The 23,998-nt window shown below is 36.7% G+C and overlaps 1 protein-coding gene across 1 annotated transcript in view; it reads right to left on the bottom strand.

Moving 5' to 3' along the window:
• The window catches only part of MOV10 (Mov10 RNA helicase), a 33,070-nt gene extending 18,219 nt beyond the window's left edge, over nucleotides 1-14,851 (bottom strand). The window contains exons 1-7 of the mRNA XM_070939836.1: nucleotides 14,718-14,851; nucleotides 9,276-9,372; nucleotides 8,061-8,191; nucleotides 5,663-5,889; nucleotides 5,094-5,337; nucleotides 2,992-3,126; nucleotides 244-406 (exon numbers count right to left, since the gene is read on the bottom strand). Coding sequence (XP_070795937.1) covers nucleotides 244-406; nucleotides 2,992-3,126; nucleotides 5,094-5,337; nucleotides 5,663-5,889; nucleotides 8,061-8,191; nucleotides 9,276-9,372; nucleotides 14,718-14,851 — 1,131 coding nt within the window. The remainder of the gene's footprint in view (nucleotides 1-243; nucleotides 407-2,991; nucleotides 3,127-5,093; nucleotides 5,338-5,662; nucleotides 5,890-8,060; nucleotides 8,192-9,275; nucleotides 9,373-14,717) is intronic.
• Nucleotides 14,852-23,998: the final 9,147 nt, after the last annotated feature.

Genomic DNA, 23,998 nt, shown 5'->3' with positions numbered 1-23,998 from the left:
TGAGCTTGTATTTTTCTCTATTTTTTATTGTTTTTTGATGTTCCTAATTTTTTCCCCTTAAAACTGACCCATGGTTTTATAAATATAATCCATTGCCCCTGCACCACTCTCCCATTCCTACCATCTGCAAATCAGGAGCAACTAAGAATGGCAAGGGAAAGGGCTGAGGTTTAGCAGCTATGTTCTAACTATTGCATTCACAGAATAGGGTTTCTTTCAGGCTCTAGACTATAAGTTACTCACCTTTAGAACAAGGAGTCTCTTATTGACTTTGTCTCTAAACATGCTAACATTCTGCATATCATATCGATGGATGTCCACCTCCATTTGGATCTCTTCCAAGTGAAGAAGCAGACAAAACTTCTCAGAATAATTGTCAAATTGCAAGGGGGCTTCCAGACTGCTCCTGTTTGGAAGTATATGGTATGGTAGTATTCTATCAAATTTAATCTGCTCACCCCAACAGGCATCACCTTTCTTTCCATCAGAGATGAGAGTTTTATTATAATATTTGGTAGGAAGGGAGAGACAAAACCACAACATATTCCTGCTTTAAAATATCCAAATATTTATTTGGATGACCCTGATTATATTGCTCCTCCTTTCTGCATTTGAATTCTTCCTTTCCATGCAGACAGAGCTATCTGAACTTCCTAATATTTGAAGAAAGCTAAAAAAAACTGGCACTAGGCCAAGACAAACCAATGCTGCTGTTTAAAAAGAGTTGGTAGCTAGCTCAGTTTAATGTGATTTGTTAATATTGGCCAAAGTACAATATATTATCTTGTTTTAGATTTGTTTATTTATTAAATTTGTGCCCAATATGACTCCCAATATTTCTGGGCAGTTGGCAAGTAAAACATCAAAAACACAATGAAAAAGAATAAAAGGTGACACAAATTGGGCTGTAACAAAAGTGGGCCCACATTACCCAACAGCTTCTTGGTATTCCAAGAGATGATAAAAGGCCTGTCGGTCAAAAAAGGTCAAGTCTGAACATACACAACTATCTCTCAGGCTGCTCAGCTACTAGTTTCAATGTTCTTAATCTCTTGTTGAACAATGCTGATCCCTTTAAACATCTCAACATTTGAAATATCTAAAGGTAAAGGTAAAGGTAAAGGTTCCCCTCGCACATAAATTCAGTTTCAAAGCCGAAGACCCAGCGCTGTCTGAAGACATCTCCGTGGTCATGTGGCCGGCATGACTAAACGCCAAAGGCGCACGGAACACTGTTACCTTCCCACCAAAGGTTGTTCCTATTTTTCCACTTGCATTTTTTATGTGCTTTCGAACTGCTAGGTTGGCAGAAGCTGGAAGAAGTAACGGGAGCTCACCCCGTTATGCGGCACTAGGGATTCGAACTTGAACTGCCGACCTTTCGATCGACAAGCTTCGCATCTTAGCCACTGAGCCATCATGTTATAAATGTTAATATTTGTATACAGAGGTGTATACAAATATTAACAACAATAAAATCAAAATGAAGTGATGTCCATTGTAAGGACTTGTTTTTACAAGGCAGGATATAAATACACAGGTGGTTGTTTTGGGGTTTTTTTTGATAAGCAATCTTCCTTGCCCATGTTTGGAATTTCAAAGCAAGCTATAGGTGCTTCACCAAATGGCTGTTCAGACTCTGCAAAACATCCTGAGATTGAACTGTGAACCCAATCGGAATTCAGAACAGCCACTGTTCTGACCTTACTGGAAGTAAGCTTTGAATTTGAAACAGAGTTCAAAACAGGAGCACTGTGAGTTTTAAACACTTCCAGGGAAATAGAAACGGTGATGAAATTGTTTGATTTGTTTCCAAAATTCTACACATTGCCGTATTTTTATTGTTTCCCATGAAAAGAAGGGAGGCATCCTTATCCACAAAATAGCTGCTGTGATTAATGTACCCAAAGGTGAATGGATCTGTTTGTTCCTTTCCACTCTACCTTCCCCCTCTCATCCCAGCTTATTTTCATTTTAAAAAAAACAACTGAAGGACCTGTTGCCAAGGACAGCATCATTTGTAGCCCTTCTCATTTTTACTTTCTAAAAATATCTTGATTTGCAGCATGCTGACTTTTTCATTTCCATAAGAGATGGAAGGCACTTCAGAGGTAATATAGTCCAAGCCCCTGCTTTCTGCTAAAGCATTTCAAGCTTTATTTCAAGCTGGTGATTATCCAGTCCTCTGTTTGAAGCTCTCTGGCATTTTTATCAGCTGCATCACACTGACGGGTTACATTTAACTTGTCATATACTACAGTACCCATATTCCTTTCACACTTGCTATTATAAAGCCAGACTGCTCCCACTCTTTAATATTTTTTTTTATCACCAGAAGCAGGAATTTAAATTGCTCTCTGGTAAATTTTACTTTGTCCGTTTCAACCCAATATTCAGGCCTAGCTATCATTTTTTCCTTTTAAAAGTCTATGAAGATTTTTCCTCTTTTTTTTTTCCGTTTCATTGTCACTCCACATTGTTACTCACAAGTGCCATATTAGCTATCTCAAGGCTGGTCTAAACCAGGAAATGTAAGAAAAAATGATATTTAAGAACAAATATTTATGAAGTCGCACATTAATTCCGACACTAGTCTTTCCTTACAAATCCTATTATCTGCAGCCAAAATAGGCGGCAGGGGTAATGATATATCACGATGAATCTTGAGGGCATTAATCAGGAAGACAAAAATACTTTTTTATATACCTCTGGGAACTCAAGTCAACAAATATAAACATTTTCCCTTATTGTACTATCAAAACATGAACAATCATGTGAAAAACAAGGTCAGAATGATAGCAACTGGGCTAAACTCACCATGAGTTCATGGTCAAGCAAGGTTTTTGTCTAGGATTTGCTAATTGTAATTACATACTTTAATTATTAAATCAATATGCTGTAGTAACATGATGGGTATATCTCTCTTCCTTAGGACAAAGAAGTGAGTGGAAAGTGAAGAGAATGAAAATTTCTTGCTTAGTAGAAACTTACTCTAGATGTTCAATCTTGTCACTGGTGCCATCATTAGGAGCATTGCCTTCATTCAAGTATACAATCAAGTCCTTCAGATCGCTTGGGTATTTGTACTGATTTAAAGGTTTCTGCTCCAATTCTCTGCACAAAGTGCTGAAAACACAAGACAAGCACAAAGTTGCATGTTAATCAGAGATGTTCATAACAAGGAAAATAATTTTCAATTTTTAGACCATGTCTTAAACTGTGTCACTAAATTTTGATGACAAAATATGAAAAAACACAGATATTTTATCCTTTTTTCATCTTTAAACCGCTTCCCCAAATAGGGGGAAAATCTTGGTGCCCTCTGCTGAGTTTGCCATTCTTCCATGTCTTTGGGCATTGGAGATAAAACATTTAAAAATTAAAAGTGGTTTCCCCTTCAAACATTGTTCATCCTTATCTAAAAATTCAATAAAGGCCAACCCAGATAACCAGAATATACCATTAGAAGGAAAATGTGAGAAATAGTCAAATCACTACTTCAGATATTAGTTCCATCAATAGCTAATATTAATTTGCACATACAATGATTTACATATAAGAATTACCATAATACAAATATGGGAAAAGTTTGGTCTCTCTAAGTGTCAAGAAATTATTATAATTGTAACCTTGCTGTTTTAATTTATCTAATTTTGATTAACTATATAAATTAGTATAATTAAATAGTTTACATTGCATGCAATTAATCTGGGCTGCAAGATAGGACTAAAAAAACAATCAACACAGAACTTTTGGGGGAAAAAATATTTAGTATTTTTTCATACATTCCAGAATATTTTCCTCCTCTTATGTTGGTACACATTAGCTATCCTTAGCCAGTTCCTGTAAATTTTTGGAATATCAAAAACCAATTTCAAGTAAGGCTTCGGAGAATGAAAATGAAAAAGATTAAAACTCTCAAGGTTCCATAAATATAACAAACAGTAATTAATAGTTTTGGCTGAAACCCATCTAGCTCCAGTCTTTATGAGGGGGTCTTTGGGGTCCAGTCTTTTTCTCAAAGTTTATTTAGCACCTATACAGTACTAAATGATGTAGAAAACTAAAATAGTATGGCTAGTCCTACCAGTCCTACTATAAAGCCCCACATGGCTTAGGCCCAGGATACTTGTCGGACCATCTGCAGCCAGCAACGGCTTCCCATCGCCCAATGCGTTCTCACAGGGAGGGCCTTCTCCGGGTGCCGTCCGCTAGACAATGTCGGCTGGTGGCCCCCAGGGGTAGAGTTTTCTCTGTGGGCGCGCCCACTCTTCGGAATCAACTCCCCCTGGGGCTTCGGTTGGCTCCTGACCTTCGTACCTTCTGCCGCGAATTAAAAACATGGCTGTTCACATCGCCCAGCCTGGACTGAGGAGTTTTTTGATTATTTTAATGGGTTTTAATATATGTTTAAATTATATATTTATACATTTATGTATTTTATGTATGCATATTTATGTATTTTATGTTTTATTGGGTTTGTTTTTATTTGTTGTGAGCCGCCCTGAGTCCTATGGAGATAGGGCAGCATACAAATTATATTAATTAATTAATTAATTAATTAATTAATTAAATAATTAAATAAATAAATAAATAAATAGTCCTGGTATGGCTAATGAAGCCGTGGTGGCACAGTGGATAGATGCAGTATTGTAGGTTAACTCTGCCCACTGCCAGGAGTTCAATCCTGAAGGGGCTCATGCTGAGTCAGTGTTCTATTCTTCCGAGGTTGGTAAAATGAGGACCCAGATTGTTGGGGACAATATGCTGACACTGTAAACTGCTCAGAGAGAGCTGTAAAGCACTATGAGTCGGTATAGAAGTCTAAGTGCTATTGCTATTTCTAATCCATGTAGCCAACTGCATCAATTGAAAATGGCACACAGGACAAAAAAGAAAAAAGAAAATCCCATAATAAAGGATTGCAAAATAGATCAGCAAAACATAGTTATATGGTAATAGGGGGGGAAAAGGCAGTGGCTAAGGACAGAATTCAGAAAAAGGAGTTGGAGGAAAAATATGATACCGAGACAATATGTCCAGGAAAAAAAGAGGAAGAGTAAAGGGAGAAAATTAGCAGAATCCTCACGTACTCGTTTGGTGGTGGAAAGCCATCTTCTATAGATCTGAACTGTGGTTTGTGCAGTTTGGCTTGATAAGGCTGATAAGGTTCTGAGGGACCAAGTTGTTTTGCTAATTCGGTATTGGCAACAGCCTGCACAAAACGTCCAATGTGGAATTCCCCAGTCTGTTCACTGGTGAAATCAAACTGCATGGTAACATGGAAGAAGCCATAGTCCGGTACCTCACAAGTGATTGGGATTTCTAGGACTGACCCTAAAGACAAGGAAACTTCTTTACATTTACAAAACAGCAAGGAAGAAGACTCTCTTCTGCATTAATTTTCTAACACTAGATTTGAAATTAAGAATATGGAATTTGCAGAATATACAATGCATATTCTCTAAAGTTACCAACAAATCCATTTATATTTATTTAGTTAACTAGTTTAAAGATAAAGATGCTTCTTTCTAGTATTGTATCTTCCCATACTTACATTATATCCCAGAATAAAAAAAGCTTTTAGTTTTGGTGAAAATAAGAAATTACTTAAGAGTTGGTGTGGGTCACATATTGTAAAACAAATTTATAAATATATTACCTGGTGGTAGTTTCACAGGCAAAGTTTCTTCAGGAACTACAAAAGTGAATTCACAACGTTTCGTCAGTCTGTACCTTTCCAGCATAATTTCATTTGTTCCATAGTTCTTCACCTCAATTTTAATAGTCACACGCTGCTTCGGAGAAACGTCGAATCGGATTTTACCATTTGGTTTATCATGCTCTGAAGTAATTTTCACACCGTTCTTATCGGATACAAATTTTGATCTGGAATAAAGAAACTGAGGAATCAGACTTCCCACAATTTCTAATACCACATGCACCCATTCAGGATTCTGTTTAATTGTTCCATAGTAATGGTTTTACATTTTCAGAAGATATGAGTAATACTAAAATAGCAACTATAGAACAGAAAATAGAATATTAAGAAAATTAAATCTCAAGATTTTTTTTAAAATAAAAACTTAACTGTCATCATCTTCAAGATGGCATATTGGCAAGATGACGGCAATAAGAACTGTTATATAACAAACTGAGAACAGGAAATGGGGAAAGCTATAATTTAAGGCAACATATAAACATGTGACTTAGAAAGAAAAAATGGACTTGTTTATTCAGGTCTGGATAAAAGTGGGTCCTCCCATAAGGATGGAAGAACCCTGAATGCATATTCAAGCAAGTATATTCAGTAGGTTTCTGAGTTTCACTTGGTTACATAAGCAGGAAACACAGCTCATAATAGATAAGAAATTACAAAAATACTTGTTCACATATCCTGTGGCAAGACACTTGTGGTTTTCATGATGATTTTAAAAGGACTTCATGAGTCTGGAGGCTTGCTGAGACCTGTCTCTTATTTTGTCATTTCAACATAAGAATTTATCTAAGAATCTTTGTTTGTGCCAAGCCAAATCTAACCTAACAAGAGAAAAGCTACTTTAGAGTCTTATCAAAACTAGATAAAAGTTAATACAGGTAGATAACATATACCGGTAGATATACTCAGGCTGAAATATCAATATATAAATGATGAATTTCAAATCTGAAATAAAATATTATGTACCTTATCCTTTAGCATTCTACCCTTTTTTGACAAATTACATTTGAATTAATATAAGACATCAGAAGGTTGAGTTAGTGGATGTGCTCTTTCAGGTGTGTTGAATTACAGATATTAGTGATTCTCTCTAATAATGCTAGTAAGCTTTGCTTGGATTTAACACAATGGTTCATTAATCCACAAAACACGGTTGTCCAAGTCAATGAAAGACTAAATCTTTCCCAACTTGATGCTTCCAATGTTTTGCAAATCTTTTCCCACAATCTAGCTGGCAAGGGATTCCAGGAGTTAAATTACAATAAATTTGGAGGGCATTGTGATAGGGAAGGTCAGCATAGAGGCTGGGATCATAATATTTTTGCCAATAACATAAGAGGAGCTTGTTCGTGTAGACTTTAAGGGGTAGGGGGAAAAAACCCCAGTAAGCCTTATCACAGCCCTTAATACAAACGATTCACAAGCCTTTCCAAATCTGTTATTTTGATCTTATGCCACTCTCATGGCTGCACTTTGTAATCTACAAAGTGGAGATGAGACTTGGTGAGGTGGATCATGCTCCTCCTTTTAAAATAGCCACCAGTATTCACATATGAGTTTGCTTTTGGTTTTCAAAAGCCACACAAAACAGACTGAATCTGCTTTTCTGTACTAAACTGCATTTCCCCCTATAAAACATCTAGTAGTATAAGATGGGGTGGACCAGAATAGTTGATGACTCATTGTGAACAATTTCCATCATTCTTTTAGATAAAATTAGACAAAAATCTTTTAGACAATAGTAAATATTATCATGATGTTGTGATTTTTAGAAACAAATTGGGGAGAAAAGTGGGAGACCTGCCTATGATTATATGAAGATGGGGTACATTTGCATAAATGTCTTATCTAGTATAGGTTCCAAGAAAGGATTTTTCAGAGATGCAAAATCCATGCATGTAATGCACAAAGATCATGATGATCAACCAACCTCTCCAATTAAAAATAGAGGTTTTTAAAATATATGGAAGATACATACATGAATGTATGTTCCTCCCAAAGCAGAGGTGCAGTGAGGCTCAAAAACCTAGTTTGGACATTTAATGAGCAGCAGGATTTAGGATGCATTCAGCATCTTGGCCTTTAAAAATGAAAAGAGAAAAATCCAGACAAAATCAAATTCTGCTTTTTTCTTGGCCTAAGAGAGGTTTTTTTCACTTGCATTTACAAGAGTTGGAACACTTTTTTTTCCTAAATGAAGCTTAGAATTCACAATTTTTGAAAATAATGCTAAGGCTCAAACTTTTCATTTACAACATAGGAGCAAACATTCTGAGAATACATGGAACATTAAGTCCCCTTAAGCTTTTACAATTACATCATCCAACTTTGCATTACATACCTACGCTTAACTCGTGCTCCAGGGGGGAGTGGATTATTGAATGTGTTTTCATTTGGGGTAGAATGGTCTTCAGCTCCAGTATCAGCTTTTGGTTTCCAATATTGATCAATAAGCTTTAGTTTCTTCTTCCCCTATAGAGAAGCAAAAAAAAAAAAAAAAAAAAAAAAACCCGTAGAAAAAAAGGCTTCCAACAAAGTATTGGAAAAATGTTCACAGAAAGCTGTTCACCCTTATTCTTATTCACCACTTATTCTGAAACAAATAACATGTCAAATTCAAAGGGAAATTTACAAAGTGAATTTCACCACCTAGAAATATTTTCAGTAAAATCTGATTCTAAATTAGTCAAGAATTTTAAAAGTTTTGCTATGCTTTCTTATTTAAAAACAAATAAATCAATTCAAAAACTGCAGACACAGGGCTAGTTCAGGCTCTATTCCATGAAACTGTAAAGTCCTATATTATTTTTTCTTCCTATTTTGTCCAAGATGAACCCCACCATGTTAACCTTATCCCTTGATCCTAGCACTTTTTTTTGATACCTCAGAATCCTATTTCAGTAGTACTGAGATGAATACTACAGGTATTCCTCAAATTGTGATGACCTTTGGGATTGGAATTGTAAAATTGTAAGTGATGTGATCATGAAGTGTGCTGTCACATGAACATGTTGCTTAGTGGCAATAATTATGATTGCCATTGTTAAGTGAGGATCATGCAAGTTGTTAAATGGGGACTGCGAGTGACTGTGACTTCTGATTTCCTGTCAGTTTCCCCAATGATTTTGTTTATGGAAAGCTGTTAGGGAATGTCAGAAATTGTGATCACATGACCATGGCTCCCTGTGTTATTGTAATCTTGAGCTGAGGATCTGGATCACACTCATGTAACCATGAGGATGCTACAACAGCAAGAATTACAAGGATGGTCATAAGTCCCTCTCATTCAGTGCTGTCGCAAGTTTGAACAGTCGCTGAAGGCGTGATTGTAACTTGAGTACTACTATAATGACCAGTTAAAATTTGTATTAGTTACCGGTATAAATAATTCACAAGAAGACTACAAATCAACAAGCCAGTTTTGTTTATTTCCATGACGACCTTACATCTAAAGAGTCTCATTTTAATACCTTGGAGTCCATAAGGACTCATTAAGCCAAATTGTTCAAAATCAACTATCAAAGAATGAAGTAGAAAGTCAAGTGCACCCTCTTACCTGAAAAAATCGCACATGATCCCCATGGATGAAAGCACGGTTTGACATCACCAGCACATAAAGCACATTGGAGAAGTTGGGTCTTTTTATATTATCTCTGCCAGACAATAGAATATAACTTTTATTCAACTACTAAATAAATATATTGATTACACACACACACACACGCATATTAAAAAAATCTGTTCTCACAGTTTTGGTGCTCTGTGTACTTCTCAATCTCCTTTACTGCTGAGAGGAAGATCAGAAATCATTTCTTAACCTAAACAGTCCACAACACTTAAGATACATAACAGAAATATAACTGAACAAACAGGCAATTCTATTTGTTTGCTCTTGCCAAATATATACCAATCAATCACAGAACAAAGTATCAGAATAATAAATGAGAGATGAAGGCCACTTAGAATATAAAGCTGTATTTTCTCCAGGGCTAGCACACTGCCTATGAATAAAATAAATTTAAGAGGCTCAAAGACTCAGTGGATCCTGAAAGCTAAATCTACTGTGATTTAGGAAAGGAACAGCACTGCATGTGAGGAAATAAGTTCAAACTCAACATAGGTCTTTTCTAATTTATCATGTGTAATATGTGTGCATGTGTATTTTCTTGGCTACATACAAATAAATTTAAAGGATATATACATGCACTTCATACATAAATGAAGTTTAATATTAGACTCATAACAAATCTACTGAATTATTACATGGATTAATTACACATAAATATGCCAGTTACTTGAACTATTCAATATATTATGTGACATAGCAAGTACTAACCGGTACAAAAAGTTAATCCTGATTTACATAAAAAATATGGATCAATATGAAGAATATTGTTTGATAAACTTTGCTTTGGATGGATGCAACATGGATGCAAAGCTTTCCCCAATTTTTTGTAAATTCAAAATTTGGAAAGACAAATTTAAAAATAAATGGAAACACAAAAACTCTTAAAATTCTAAAAATTTTAGAAGTTTAATTAAGTAACACTGAGTCACCTATTAAGAAAGATGGGCAGCATAGAATTGTAATAAATAAATAATAGTAGTTGCTATTAATGTTATACTACATTTAGCATCACAATTCAATGGCAATCTTTTAGAGGGATGTAGCCATTGATACTAGAGCCTTAGCCAACCTTGATATTGCTTGATACATATCAGTACTGTAATAAGAAATCTATGTAAATTCAACCAGAATGCTTGTGGTTGAATTCTACCAACAAGTATTTTCTATTTAATTGTGAGGGCTATTTCATTCATATTGTAATCTGTCATTGTCTTTGTGATATCAAATACTTCACACTCGTAAGTATAAAATCCAAGTATCAGAGGTAGTAGTTTAGGAACAGGTGGCCAAGGTTCGAAGTGTAGCTAGTAATAACAAGAATACATTGCTGTGATAAATATTTCAAAGGAGCGGGTATACCTGCACAAGCACACACTGTTTTTGAGCAGATCAGTTCTAGCTCTTGGATTTCTAGCTCCCTTTTTTCAGAGGGGTTTCGTTATTCTTGGAAATCTCAGGATTTTTCAAAATTACAGTAAGTTTCAAACCATTCTTTCTGCCATGGCACAAGTAAAAAGCTGTTTTCTGGATTAACAGCACTGAGGAAGGGCAAGCACATTTTTCCCCTTAGGAAGAAAAATACTCCTTCCAAATGTGGCTCCAATAAGAATCTCCCATCTTAATTTTTTAAAAACAACCACCCAGGTATGATTTTTATAGATGCATTTAACATGAGACAGAAACCTGAACTACTAAATTACAAAACCCAAAGTAATAGCTTTACAATTCGAGTTTCCTTTTGCTGTATCTCAGATTTAACTGTAGTTTAAATTTCACAGTTCTAACATTTTATTTGACCTATTATAAAAAAAAAATCACATATTCCATTACAATTTCATTTGCTACATAAATTTCCATAGTAGTCAAAAATATTTAAACTGATAAAGTTCAATGTAGAAAACTTGATACTCTCCCCACTTCAGGATCATAAACCTAGCTTTCCAATCTTAGAAGTGCATAAGTTTCTTATGTAAATACATAAGTTTCACTTTCTATTCTCCTGCAGTGGATTTTATACTGCAAATGACTCATTGGCTGTACTGTATTTGTTCCATATTTCAATGTTTCTATTTACTAACCTCTGTTTGTACAATTTACAGAGAAGTGAGTTACTAGATCTGTTATCTCATGTCTTGACATTGCAAACATAATAAATTTAAAGTTGTGTTCATGATTATCAAGCTGTTTGTAACAAAATGTTTAAGATTTTAAAACCTTTTTTTTGAAAAAAAATACCCATGATGTTACTATTAATGAACCCAGTAAATATGTTAATGGCTGTGACTTAATTTAAGAGAAACTCTGATTGAATTGCTGTTTTAGGGTGTAAGAGATTGTTCTGTGGTTAAGACTATTTATCACTAGACATAAACAAATGGGAAATTAGAGACATCCTTGCTGGCCTATCAAAGAAACAGATTCTTAGCCCATCATACAACAGCCTGGAGAAAACAAATGCAAAAGCTTCAAGAATAGAGGACTAGAGTATGATATTCCAATATCAATTTTCAAGATTTTAAACTCTGACCATTAATTCCTGATTTTCATTAATGAAAGACCATATGAATTCCTTGATTATGGTCTGCAGTTAAGGAACTTGATTACACAATCCATTTTGTTCAGTAGTAGATCAGAGTGCATGTGTTGTATAGCTGGAAAAAATCCAATCCAAGTCCAAATAAAGATGAAAAATATTTTGATAGCCTAACTCTAGACCAGTGATGGTGAACCTTTTCGGCACCGAGTGCCCAAACTGCAATGCGCGGGCACACATGTGCATGTGCCGGAAACCCGAAGACCAGCTGGCCGGCAAGTGCATACCTGCTTTTTAGGCATTTTAGGCTGTTTTTTGGCCACTTTCAGGCCGGTTTTGGGGCATTTTCCAGCCATTTTCGGCCCAAAAAACAGCATGAGAATGGCCCCCAAACGGCTCAGAAAACAGCCTGTTTTTTGGCCAACACAGGCTGTTTTGCAGTGCTCCAGCACCCGCAAAGACCAGCTGGCTGGCGTGCATGTGCGCGCCAGAAATCAGAAGAACAGATGGCGATGGCGCACATGCCCACAGAGAGGGCTCTGCGTGCCACCACGCATAAGTTCGCCATCACAGTCCTAGATCATTTAGGCAAAAATTATCAAGAAAAAAGTTAACAAATATAAATCTTGGAAGAGATTTGGGGCATGCCTCTGTGTTTGTGCCTGGGCATTCAATAAGTCTTGACTTGTGTCTGCTTGGACTAGACCCAGTAGTTTTTCTGGTGAGAGTTTTGGAAATAGTTTGTTATTGAGAAACTGAAGGATTAACCAAGATACAAAACATTAAAGGCATACCATGGAATGAGGGATTTTACCTCTGCAATGCAATCACAAGCAGCCTACAGGAAACCTACAATTTAGTCTTCTGATCAGTATATCAACTACTACAGCAAACAAGTTCCTACTTCCATTAGTGGAGTAAATCAACAAAATGGAGACTGCACCCTCCTCCTCCATTTCCCATTTGTTTGGATATGACTAGGATCAAACCCTATTTCAAATTTGCTTAATTTCCTCAGGCCCTGAGGATTATACCTTCCTCCATGTCCCATACAAAGCCCTCTACAAACTTATCTAAACCAAAGAACAGAAGCCTCACCAGTCACAGGTGGACAAAACAAGGAAATTGCAACCTAAAAAAACCCCAATCCTCAATACTTCATCAGCTGCTGACTTCAGCCTTAAACTTCCTGAATAATGATCTTCAGCTCTGCTATCCTGTTTTCAAAGGCTGATTTTGCCTAACAATGTAACTCACCCACTTATACAAACAAGGATCTAGGCTAGCTTCCCCAAACTGGCCAACCAATCAGATCACCAGGATGTCGGACCTTGTATCCCTCGAGGAAAGTTGGATGTGTTAGTGAGACTTCTGGCATTCCAGGAATCTTATTCTTATCTTGTTCTTTTAAAAAAGCCTTTAGGACTTAAATCTGAATGCTGGAACAGTATAGTAGAGGAACATTTGAGGCCAGTTTGGGTTAATAAATCTAGTTGAAAGATTTTCACCTCTCTACCAATACTGAAAACTTTGGGGGGGAAATGCACAGCAAATTGCAAAGCTGAGCAGAAATCCAAGTTATGCAGATGAGATAAGTGGAAAGTTGGGGACTAGCCTGAGAACAGCAGTATAAGCGGCAGAATCTCTTCCTGTTACTGGTTCTCAAAAAATTTTCTCTACTTTCCAGAACAGCAGGAAAACAGCTTTTTCAAGGGTGTTAAAATAATTGCTCTTGGAAAACTATTTGCAGTTTGTCATGTCAACTAATTTTTCAAATCAGATTGTTTGATTGCCATTGTTTTTACTCTGCTTCACTCTTTGTGGAGGGATATCTTTGAACTGGTTTGATGAAGGCGCATGGATTTCTTTTCTTACAATTGAAATTGGAATGGGAAAATAAATAAGATTGAAAGCAGTCTTTTAATTAGAGCCCCCCATCAAACAGACAAGTTGAAAGAGCACCAAGGCCTCCACAGTGCCTGCTCATAAGTTACTTAAGATATGAAAATTACATGTGGTTTATTCACTGTTACAAAGATGAAAATAGGCAGATGGTCTCCACTCAACCTCAGAACATACATAACCAGAAGAGACACATCTCAAACTAGGTCTAATTCTTTGGGAATAAGTTCTAAGAGAATTGTCCATAGAATCCCATACTTGTCTTTTTGTAACATCAAACCCATCTACTTTAACGGAAGTTAGTTAAGGATAAATGAGGCTTCTTGGATTTGGGATTGTTTAAAAAGAAACTAAAAAGACAAGACAACATGGCTGAAAGTATAAATCATCCTGGAGAAATATACTAGCTAAGGCTACCCAAAGCGGCTTATCCAATGGCAACTTTCGAAATCCAGTTTATTCGTTTTAAACAACCTACCAAACAGAGTTAGGCTTCGCAGTCTGAATTGTCATTCAGATCTTCTGCAAGGCCAACCTTTCTTTAACTCTCCGTATTCTTTCCTCCCGAAATCATCATTACTTCGCTTAAGGCTTCCTGCCTACCAAGAATGTTTTAGCATTTAATATTGAATGGAAAGCTGTGAGTTCCTCATCTACAGCAATCGAAGACTTCCGTCCCTTCTCGCCTCATTTCGAGATGGCGCCGAGAGCCCACCTGATGCAGCGCCGGAATTAAGCGGCGCCAAAAAAGAGAGAGAGAGAGAGAGAGAGCCGGCGCCCCGCGAAGTTCATGCCTTCGAGCTGTTTCGGTTACCGTTAAGGAGAAATCGGTTTAAACTCCCCTTCCAGAGGAAAACGGGACCCACTCCTACGAAAAAGCTAGTGGCCACATCACAGTGCTCTGCAGACCGTTTGTAAAGCGTTTAATCACCTACCGATATCGGAACTCCTGATTGTACAGAGCCTTCAAGGCAACCTTGCTGTTCAAGTTCTGGTTGCCAGAATCCGCCAGGAACTGTAAAAACTGCTCTCCAATGTCCCTCGTCTCCCTATAGGATAATTTGGGCATGGCGATCCGTTTCGCGGGAGCTGCTTCGCTTTCCTTCGCTTGCTCCTAAGTAGCGGCGGCGGCGGCGGTGCCTGCAATTTTGGCACCACTTCCTTTCGCCCGGGGAAGTAAGTGCCGATCCTCAGCTCCTCCTCTTGGAAGCTAAAACTTGAAAGAGGAAGAAACGAAACTGAAATCACACCGGTCCCTCTGCCAATCCCAGCGTTTTCTCAGGTGGCTCCGCTCCGTTGCCCCAGGAAACAAGATACGAAAGCTGGGAAAGGACATTTTATCATCTGTTTTTGTGCTCATTTGAAGTTTCCGAAAATAAAGTTATAAAGGTCGCACATAAAATGAAGCCTCATCATTATTGCGGACGCTTCCAGAATTATTTCGTTAGGCAAATAGAAGCCTGGGTCAATTGTTTTTATGATCTTTTTATCACACCGAGGAGGAGTGGATTAGGAATGTACCCTTAGAGGCATCGAAATGATTATTTAACTAATTAATTTGTATCCTACTGTAGGAAGTTAGCAGCCACCCCTCTCAGAAAAATTAAATATTCTAGGAAATATTAAAAAGGCAGAATATTATGTTTTCCCTAAAGGAGAAATATGTTTCTAAAGACATAAATTCAGAGCCTCAACTCTCTGCCCCCTAGCAGATATTTTGGTGCCAATCTATCTACAAGACAAAGGCTGGGACAGTTTATCTACAAAACAAAAAACATGGCCCTCAGGACATGATAGGATTAGCCCTCACTCAAGATCCAAACCAGGACTAAGCCATAATACCATAGGAATTGCCCAAAGCACCTTCATTATATCATCACCCAGCAAGATTCAACCAGGCCTGGGACTCAAGTCAACCTACAGTTACCCCTGCATGGCCCCATGGGAGTCTGACAACCAATCAGAATACATTTCTTACACCGGAAATTCCAAGGCGGGGCCCAAGAGAGGGTATAAATCTCTCTCCCTCTCTCACCCATTGCTCTTTTTGCCCAGGACTTCAAACCATGTGATCCTGTCCACCATTAAACCATCTTTCCAAGCAGTCTCCATGTTTCCAGTGTCTTTCTTCCCACTTGGAACTGAACCCAGATGGACTTTTTTTCCAACACGGCATTTGTTATTGTACACACCTTCCTCTTCCTCTCCCCACAACAGCCACCCTGCAATGCGAATGAGGCTGAGAGTGACTTGCCCAAGGTCACCCAGCTGGCTTTCATGGCTAAGGTGGCACTAGATTTAGTGCATCTCCGATCAGGAGAAACTGGTCTTTATTGCATTACTTACCAATGTATAAGCCCAATATGCATCATTGCAATACATAATTATCTATTGCACAAAATGCACTTTGCAGATTAAATATGGTTTCTCATATACATTCAGTTATACATATGATGGGCTGCTACAACAAGATAACTTTTTCAGATAAGATAAGGATTTCAAAAGCTAATGGTCCTATCCAATGCCTTTCTAATTTTGATCCCTAAACTGAGCCTTTACATTTGTTTAGCTACTTATGCATATCCTTCCTTTGATTAAGATGATTTTGCTTTCATGTCCTCCTGGATTAGCAGCTGCCCTATAATTTGCATAATGAAAGTTTAGGTATAATTTGGGTTATATGATTTGGATAATGAAACATCTGCAAGAAAACAACCAACCTCAAAGAGCGCCAAGGACCCTCAAACAAATATACATAAAGTGCCTTATCAGCACTTCTCTGCAACCAAATGACCTTCCATTGTGAACCAGACATTCCATAAAACTGATATGATTAACTACGGCATTTGCTTTTGCTACTAAATCTACAACATTCTGTTTTAAAGTGAGATCAGTCTTGTGTTACATCTTTCTAGGTCCACAATAAGTCAAATCAGAGTGTTCAGCCTTTGCACTTTTAATTTAGCAGTTTTCAGGCAATATTTCTGCTAATGCCTGGGTGGCTCCATTGTCATTATGAAAAAATCCATAATATTACTATCTATTCCTTCTTACATGAGAGTTTGTAGCCACAAATGATTAACTTTGGATGTATGGGAGATAAACTGATTTCAAGCAAACTTTTAAATTTTTGTTGCTAGCAGGGATCTAGCTAATGATTATAAAGGCCAAGTAGTTTGGTTTTCATTGCTTCTTAATAGGATAGGAATACCAAAAATGTTTTAAGTATTGGAGTATCCTATTAAGTACTGGTTTGAGAGAGAGATATCAGCAGCACATAGGTGAAACCCTCCCAGACTACATCTTCTTTTAGTCCTTGGGAGTTCTCAGGTTATGAACCTACTGTCTCTGAGGGACCACAATCCATTAGATACAATCATAGAACACAGGACAACAAAGATTTTGCTTCCTGAACTCTTTGAGGGTATATCTTAGATATTTAGCTGTTGATAACAAAAATAATTTGTAATTTAACCCATCACCTACTTTTTATAGAAATCTTGTTTTTGCACATCTTGTGTGTGTGTGTGTGTGTGTGTGTGTGTGTGTGTGTGTGTTAAGTTTACTAAATTTTGCTTGATTTGTGTAGCTCATGCACATCTAGGCCTGAACTTGGGGCATATTGCCTAATGTTTGTGGAATTGGTACAGTTTGGGAATCCCTAGGCTGGATGGGTATTGCCTAGAAAGGCTGTAAAAGCAGTTTACATGCACAAATGCAACTGATTTCAGATAACAGATTTACAGAGTTGGAAGGGACCTTACAGGTCATCAAGTCCAACCCCTCACTCAAGCAGGAGATCCTACATCATTTCTGACAAATGGCAGTCCAATATTTTCTTGAAAGTCTCAAGTGATGAACCTCCCACAATTTCCGAGGCAAGCTGTTCCATTGGTTGATTATTCTCACTGTCAGAAAGTTCCTCCTCATTTCTAGGGTTGAATCTCTCCTTGGTCAGTTTCCATCCATTATTCCTTGTCTGGCCTTCAGGTGCTTTGGAAAACAGCTTGACCCACTCCTCTCTGTGGCAGCCCCTCAAATATTGGAATACTGCTATCATGTTTCCCCTGGTCCTTCTCTTCATTAGACTAACCATGGCCAGGTCATGTAACCATTCTTCATATGTTTTAATCTCCAGTCCCCTAATCATCCTGGTTGCTCTCCTCTGCACTTTTTCTAGAGTCTCAACATCTTTTTTTATAGTGTGGTGACCAAAACTGGATGCAGTACTCTAGGTGTAGTCTTACTAGGGCTTTATAGAGTGGTATTAGTACCTCCCCTGATCTTGATTGTATCCCTCTGTTAATGCAATTTAGGATTGCATTGGCTTTTTTAGCTGCCGCTGCACACTGCTGGTTCATATTTAGCTGATTGTCCACTAAGACTTCATGATCCCTCTCACAGTGACTGCTATTAAGCCTGGTTTCCCCCCATTTATATGTGTGCTTTTGGTTTTTCTTACCTAAGTGTAAGACTTTATTTTTCTCTACACTGAATTTCATTTTGTTAGATAGGGCCCAGTGTTCAAGTCTGTCAAGATCCATCTGGATCTTGAGCCTATCTTCTAGGGTGTTAGCTATTCCTGCCAGTTTAGTATCATCTGCAAATCTGGTGAGTTCCCCTTCTTTCCCTTATCTAAGTCGTTTATGAAGATATTGAAGAGTACTGGGCCTAAGACAGGACCTTGTGGAACCCCACTGCTTACTTCTCTCCATGTAGACTTAGACTCATTAAGGACTACTTGTTGAGTACGGTTTGTCAGCCAGTTGCAAATCCATCTGGTAGTGAAGCTATCTATTCCACTTTTTTCTAGCTTACAAAGAAGTAAGTTGTGGTCTATTTCATTGGTATCAGTTTCCATGCATTTTGATGTGATTGTTTTAAGGCATAGAATTGTCCATACATGTAATTTATATGACAAGCAACCCAATAGACTTGATGTTGGACCATTGATGATAGCAGAAATGTCTTGCTAATGTCAGAACAACCTTGAAACATTCTGCTACATTTGTGATGAGTACACTCTTAAGCTTCAAAGATGCCACACAGCTGGACTTGTTAAGAAAGTGTACAAACTGTACTTTGATTGTAAGATTGGTGATGAGGAGAAGGCCTGGGCTTCTCACATTTGTTGTGCAAGATGTGCTATTGGACCTTGGCTCAAGGAACTCTGAAATCAATACCATTTTCTGTCTCAATGATATAGCAAGAACACAATGATCACATCATGTGACTAATATTGCTGGTTTCTCTCCTAAAAATAAGACACCAATTAAATACCCAATCTGTCTTCAGCCATGAGACTAATGATTCCAGCCAGACATGTACAGTGGCAATGATCTGGATTTTGAACTATGTATGTCTGATAAGCCTTATCTCATAACAGACAGAATTAAATGATCTGATCAGGGAATAGGTTTATCAAAATCAAAAGAAAGATGGTGTTTGCTGTCACTAGGTATGAACATTTCTGTCTTTCAAAGCCAAGATGATTTAACAAGTTTCTTTGCATAGATTGACAACCTTGTTTCCTGGCTGGCTGACATTGATGGTTTATTCACAACTTTGGCTTGTGAGCATGGCCCACTGGAATAGTGTCTCCCACTGGAATAGTGTCTCCCACTGGAATAGTGTCTCCCACTGGAATAGTGTTAAGCCTCAAGGCTATCTTCTTTTACAACCGCAATATACACTGTTAAGTACCTGTTGGCTATGCTGCACACATGAAAGAAACACACAAAAACATGGAACTGTTGTTGAAGCACATCCAGTGCACCAATGACAACTAGAATATCAAAAGTACCCTGTTTTCCTGAAAATAAGACATCCCCTGATAATAAGCCCAATTGAGCTTTTGAGCGCATGTGCTAAAATAAGCCTCCACCTGAAAATAAGCCCTCCCTGAAAATATTTAAATGCAGAGCTGGAAATCAGGTAAGATGGCAAGAGGAGCCTCATGTTGCTCCATGTGCCCCAAAATAAGACCTCCCCAAAAATAAGGCCAAGTGCTTATTTTGGGGTTCAAAAAAATATAAGACAGGGCCTTATTTTTGGAGAAACACGGTAGTGCAAAAGGACTAGCCATGCAAGAGAGTCACATTACATTAAAAAGAAATGGCCACTCTAAAATAATTTGTTTCAGGACAAAAAAATGTGGCACATGAACCATTTGTTGACCTGACAAAGATATTTTTACCTCCACTTCACATCATATTACGGTTGATAAAAAAAAAAAATTGTGAAAGCGATGAACGAGAAAGGTGAAGGAATTTGTTATTTGCAGTGTTTTTTAATAGCAATCGGTAAGCTCAGATTTAGACTCAAATGCAATCCTGTGTTCATTGCTACAATCCAAATTAATCTCCATAATGCCATATCTCTCTGACTTGCTGGGTTATGTTCTCTATATAAAACTGCATGGGAATACATATTGATAGTTTTTCTCTTATGTAAAAGAATGTATTACCATATTTTCCCGAAAATAAGACCCTGTCTTATTTTTTTTGAACCCTGAAATAAGCGCTTGGCCTTATTTTTGGGAAGGTCTTATTATTTGGGGTCGTGTGGAGCAAGACGGGGTTCCTCTTGACATCTTACCCGATTTCCAGCTCTCTATCCCTAATCCTAACCAGAGGAAATGGTGGGGATTGGCTGTGCATGTTTTTAAATATTTTCAGGGAGGGCTTATTTTTTTGGGGGGGGGGCTTATTTTAATACATGTGCTCAAAAGCCCAAATGGGCTTATTATTCAGGGAGGTCTTACTTTTGGGGAAACAGGGAAAATGTGCATCTTTTTCTCCAAAATTTCTTTAATATCTTTTAAAACTGGAAATCAACTGAGATGTGAATGTACCATAATTACATTAAATAATTTAAATTGATGTTCTCAGTATTTCATTCTTTTTTTTTCCTCTGACCATGCCCACTTTCAAAATCTTGTATGTAAACTCTGCATGTTTGGAAACACAACCCTAGATTTTCTATATTCTTTTCTTCTTTCTGCTTCAAAACTTTTTAAAGAAAGAAATGCATGTTTTCTCTTTTCTCCCAAATCTCCATTGTGATGAAAGCATTTAGAAAACAAAACCACAGTACTCTTGGCAGGAAGTGCTTAAATAAAACCATTGTGCTAAAATTCTCTTCTAATGAGAAGATAAATTTTAGCTTATCCATGACACTGCATATTTCTTCTTTATGATAAAATCAGGTTTAAATCAAGTATTAGATGGTAATACTGCACCTTTCCTATGGAATGCCTCCATATTCTAGCATATCAGGAGTTGATATGTGATAATATGTTGAAGAAACTGCATTCTGGGCTTATTCAGACAGGTTTACTGATTGACATTTTTTTGAACAAAGAGGACACAATATTTGTTTGTTTGTTTGTTTTAAACTGGGCATTGCCTTATTCCAACTGACTCTGGATGGTTAGCAAGATGGGATATGGGAACAATATAGAAATCAAAACAAAACTAACAGTGATGTGTCCAACAAGAGGCCTCATCTGTATCACCCCAAAGCCTGGAAGAACAATCAGTTCTCCAATGCTTTACAGAAGGCCAACAAGATGGAAGGCACATGTATTTCAGTACAGATCTCACTCCAAACTGTAGGTGCTGTGACAGAAGATATGCTTACTGGGACATGACAGATGACACTGTTTAATCAAAGGGACTTGTAGCCTCCCAGCTGTCTTTGCACATATGGCCAGGAAGAAACCATGGAAGATAGGCGTTCCTCAAATAATCTGACCTCAAATCATGTAGGGCATTATAGGTAATAATTATCATCTTGAATTGCATTTAGAAGCAGACTAGCAAACAGAAAAGGTCGTTTATTTATTTTGGGTGATTATATTTATTTTTAGGAGATACTTTAGAATGTATGCTTTTATTTGTTTAAACTTGTTTGCATTTAGTTCCACCTTAGTCTGTGAACTAAAGCTTTGCATTTCAATTACGCCAAAGAGAATTGATATAAGCTATTTAAAAAACTCCATCTGATCTATTTTTTGGTCGGATGGGTAGTGTTATGGATCAACTACTTGGAATAAGCTATATTTCACATGACAATGCTAATGCCATTATTCCAGCTTTTTAGACATGAAGAGTAACAAGAAGAACTAGCAATAGCATTTAGATCTAATAATCAGATTTGTGGGATGAAAATGGGAGATGTATCTTTTAAATGTATTTGCAGATGAAATGATTTTGACTCGCTCAAACATTTCTTATATAGCCAGTTATATTACTAATGAACTAGAGAAATTTGCAGAGATATCAGTTAGTTCAATAAATCACATCTGATGTTTTCATATTCCCCCAAAAATTCCAAAGAAAATCTCCCTAATTTTAGGAATTCCAATAACAAACATATAAAAATTTAAAATATTTAGATGTTACTATTAAAAATGTTAATAAAATCTTTGCAAATAACTATATACCAACATGGAAGAAATTAAATAAAGAAAATAAAAATTGAGCTTTAAAACATTTCAATAATTTAGGGCAAATTACAACAGTAAAAATGAAAATTCTTCCATAGTTAAAACATTTTATTTCAATCGCTTCCATTTGCAGAGTCAAGGAAGGAAGGATGGGAGGGATGGAGGGAAGGAGGCTGAACCAAAGACTTTTATGTAAATTTCAGAAACAGGGAGGCTGTGGCCTACTCAATTTGTCAATACATTATCGAGCAGCAGAGTTATGGCAAATGATACCATTTACTATGGAAGACTCCTTTAAACAATGGATTCAAACTGCAACTATGTCAGACCCAAATTAATTTATAACCCAGTGTGAAAACAGATTAAAATGTTTTTACTAAAACAATGCTTCAAATTTGGATGCCCAGTTTTGATAAGGGAGGTTTCTCTTTAACTGTTTGATAACATATTTTGATCAGAATAATTATTATGGTTTGACTAAAATGAAACATTTGGGAGCATATAATTTTTATAGTAGTCTAAAAGGCTTTTATAGCAGTGATGGACCTCTCAATAAAGATAAGATAGAGCAACAAATAGGTGACAAACTACCATGGCTTTTTTGGTATAAATTTAAATCTCTCTCCTGGACAATAGAAACATTAGACCTTCAGTAATACAGCCTTACATCAGTTTTGAGAATTTAATATTCCATTACTTAGGACAATTTCAAAAATGTACAGGTTACTCTGCAATTAGAAATAGGAGATTTACCATATGGGATACTGATCTTGATAATTTCACACAGGAGACAAATTGGCAGCATTTGTGGAAACCAATTTGATTCACTTCAGCTTCAAAACAAGAAATGCAATGGAAGATTATACTTAGTTGGTATTTGATTCCTCTTAGGCTGGTGTGTGTGTGTGTGTGTGCGTGAATATATATCTATATATCTATATATCTATCAGTGGTGGGTTGCTCCTGGTTCGTTCCGGTTCTTGTGAACTGGTAGTAATGGCGGTGGGAGGCTCCGCCCACCCACCCAGATGTCATCATAGACAATCTCATTCTTTCATTTGTGGTGGTCATGTGATAAAATTATACCCTTTGGGCAATTTGATTTTTTTATTTTTATTTTATTTTGGAGACGTGTCATCACTAAACAAAGAATTGATTCTCTGTTTAATTATAACAGCCAAAACAATAATCGTGCAACACTGGAAAACTTTAGATAATATAAAAACTTTGTTGTGGATTGTGCCTCTTCAATTGCCACATTATTTATTTATTTATTTATTTATTTATTTATTTATTTATTTATTCATTCATTCATTCATTCATTCATTCATTCATTCATTCATTCATTCATTCAATTTGTATGCCGCCCCTCTCCGAAGTCTCAGGGCAGCTCACAATGCATTTAAAATCATTATAAAAAACATTTAAAAATTAAGAACATTAAAAACATTACAAAAGAATCACTGATAAATTTATAGTAGTGAGATTTCAGAAGCAGAAACCACAAGTTTATCAAACTTGGTAGGATTTTATGGTTTACTTTAATAGCAATAGACTATAATCTGATGTATTCATTATATACAGCATGTTGAATTATAGTACTTGACTTTATTTACATGGTATATTTTTTGTACAGTTTTATATTTCTTTGTTTTTAGGTATCATGGAATTATGTTAATTCAACTACCTGATACTGTAAATAAAATAAAGGCTAAAAAGGGACAAAAAGAAAAAATGTATTTTTCCCTTCCATGTTTTTGAGATCCA

This window comes from Pituophis catenifer, unplaced genomic scaffold (genome assembly GCF_029215685.1).
Source record: "Pituophis catenifer annectens isolate HBS135680 unplaced genomic scaffold, rPitCat1.0.hap2 SCAF_3, whole genome shotgun sequence".
In the NCBI taxonomy this organism is placed as follows: domain Eukaryota; kingdom Metazoa; phylum Chordata; class Lepidosauria; order Squamata; family Colubridae; genus Pituophis; species Pituophis catenifer.
This window is presented reverse-complemented; position numbering and strand designations above follow the sequence as displayed.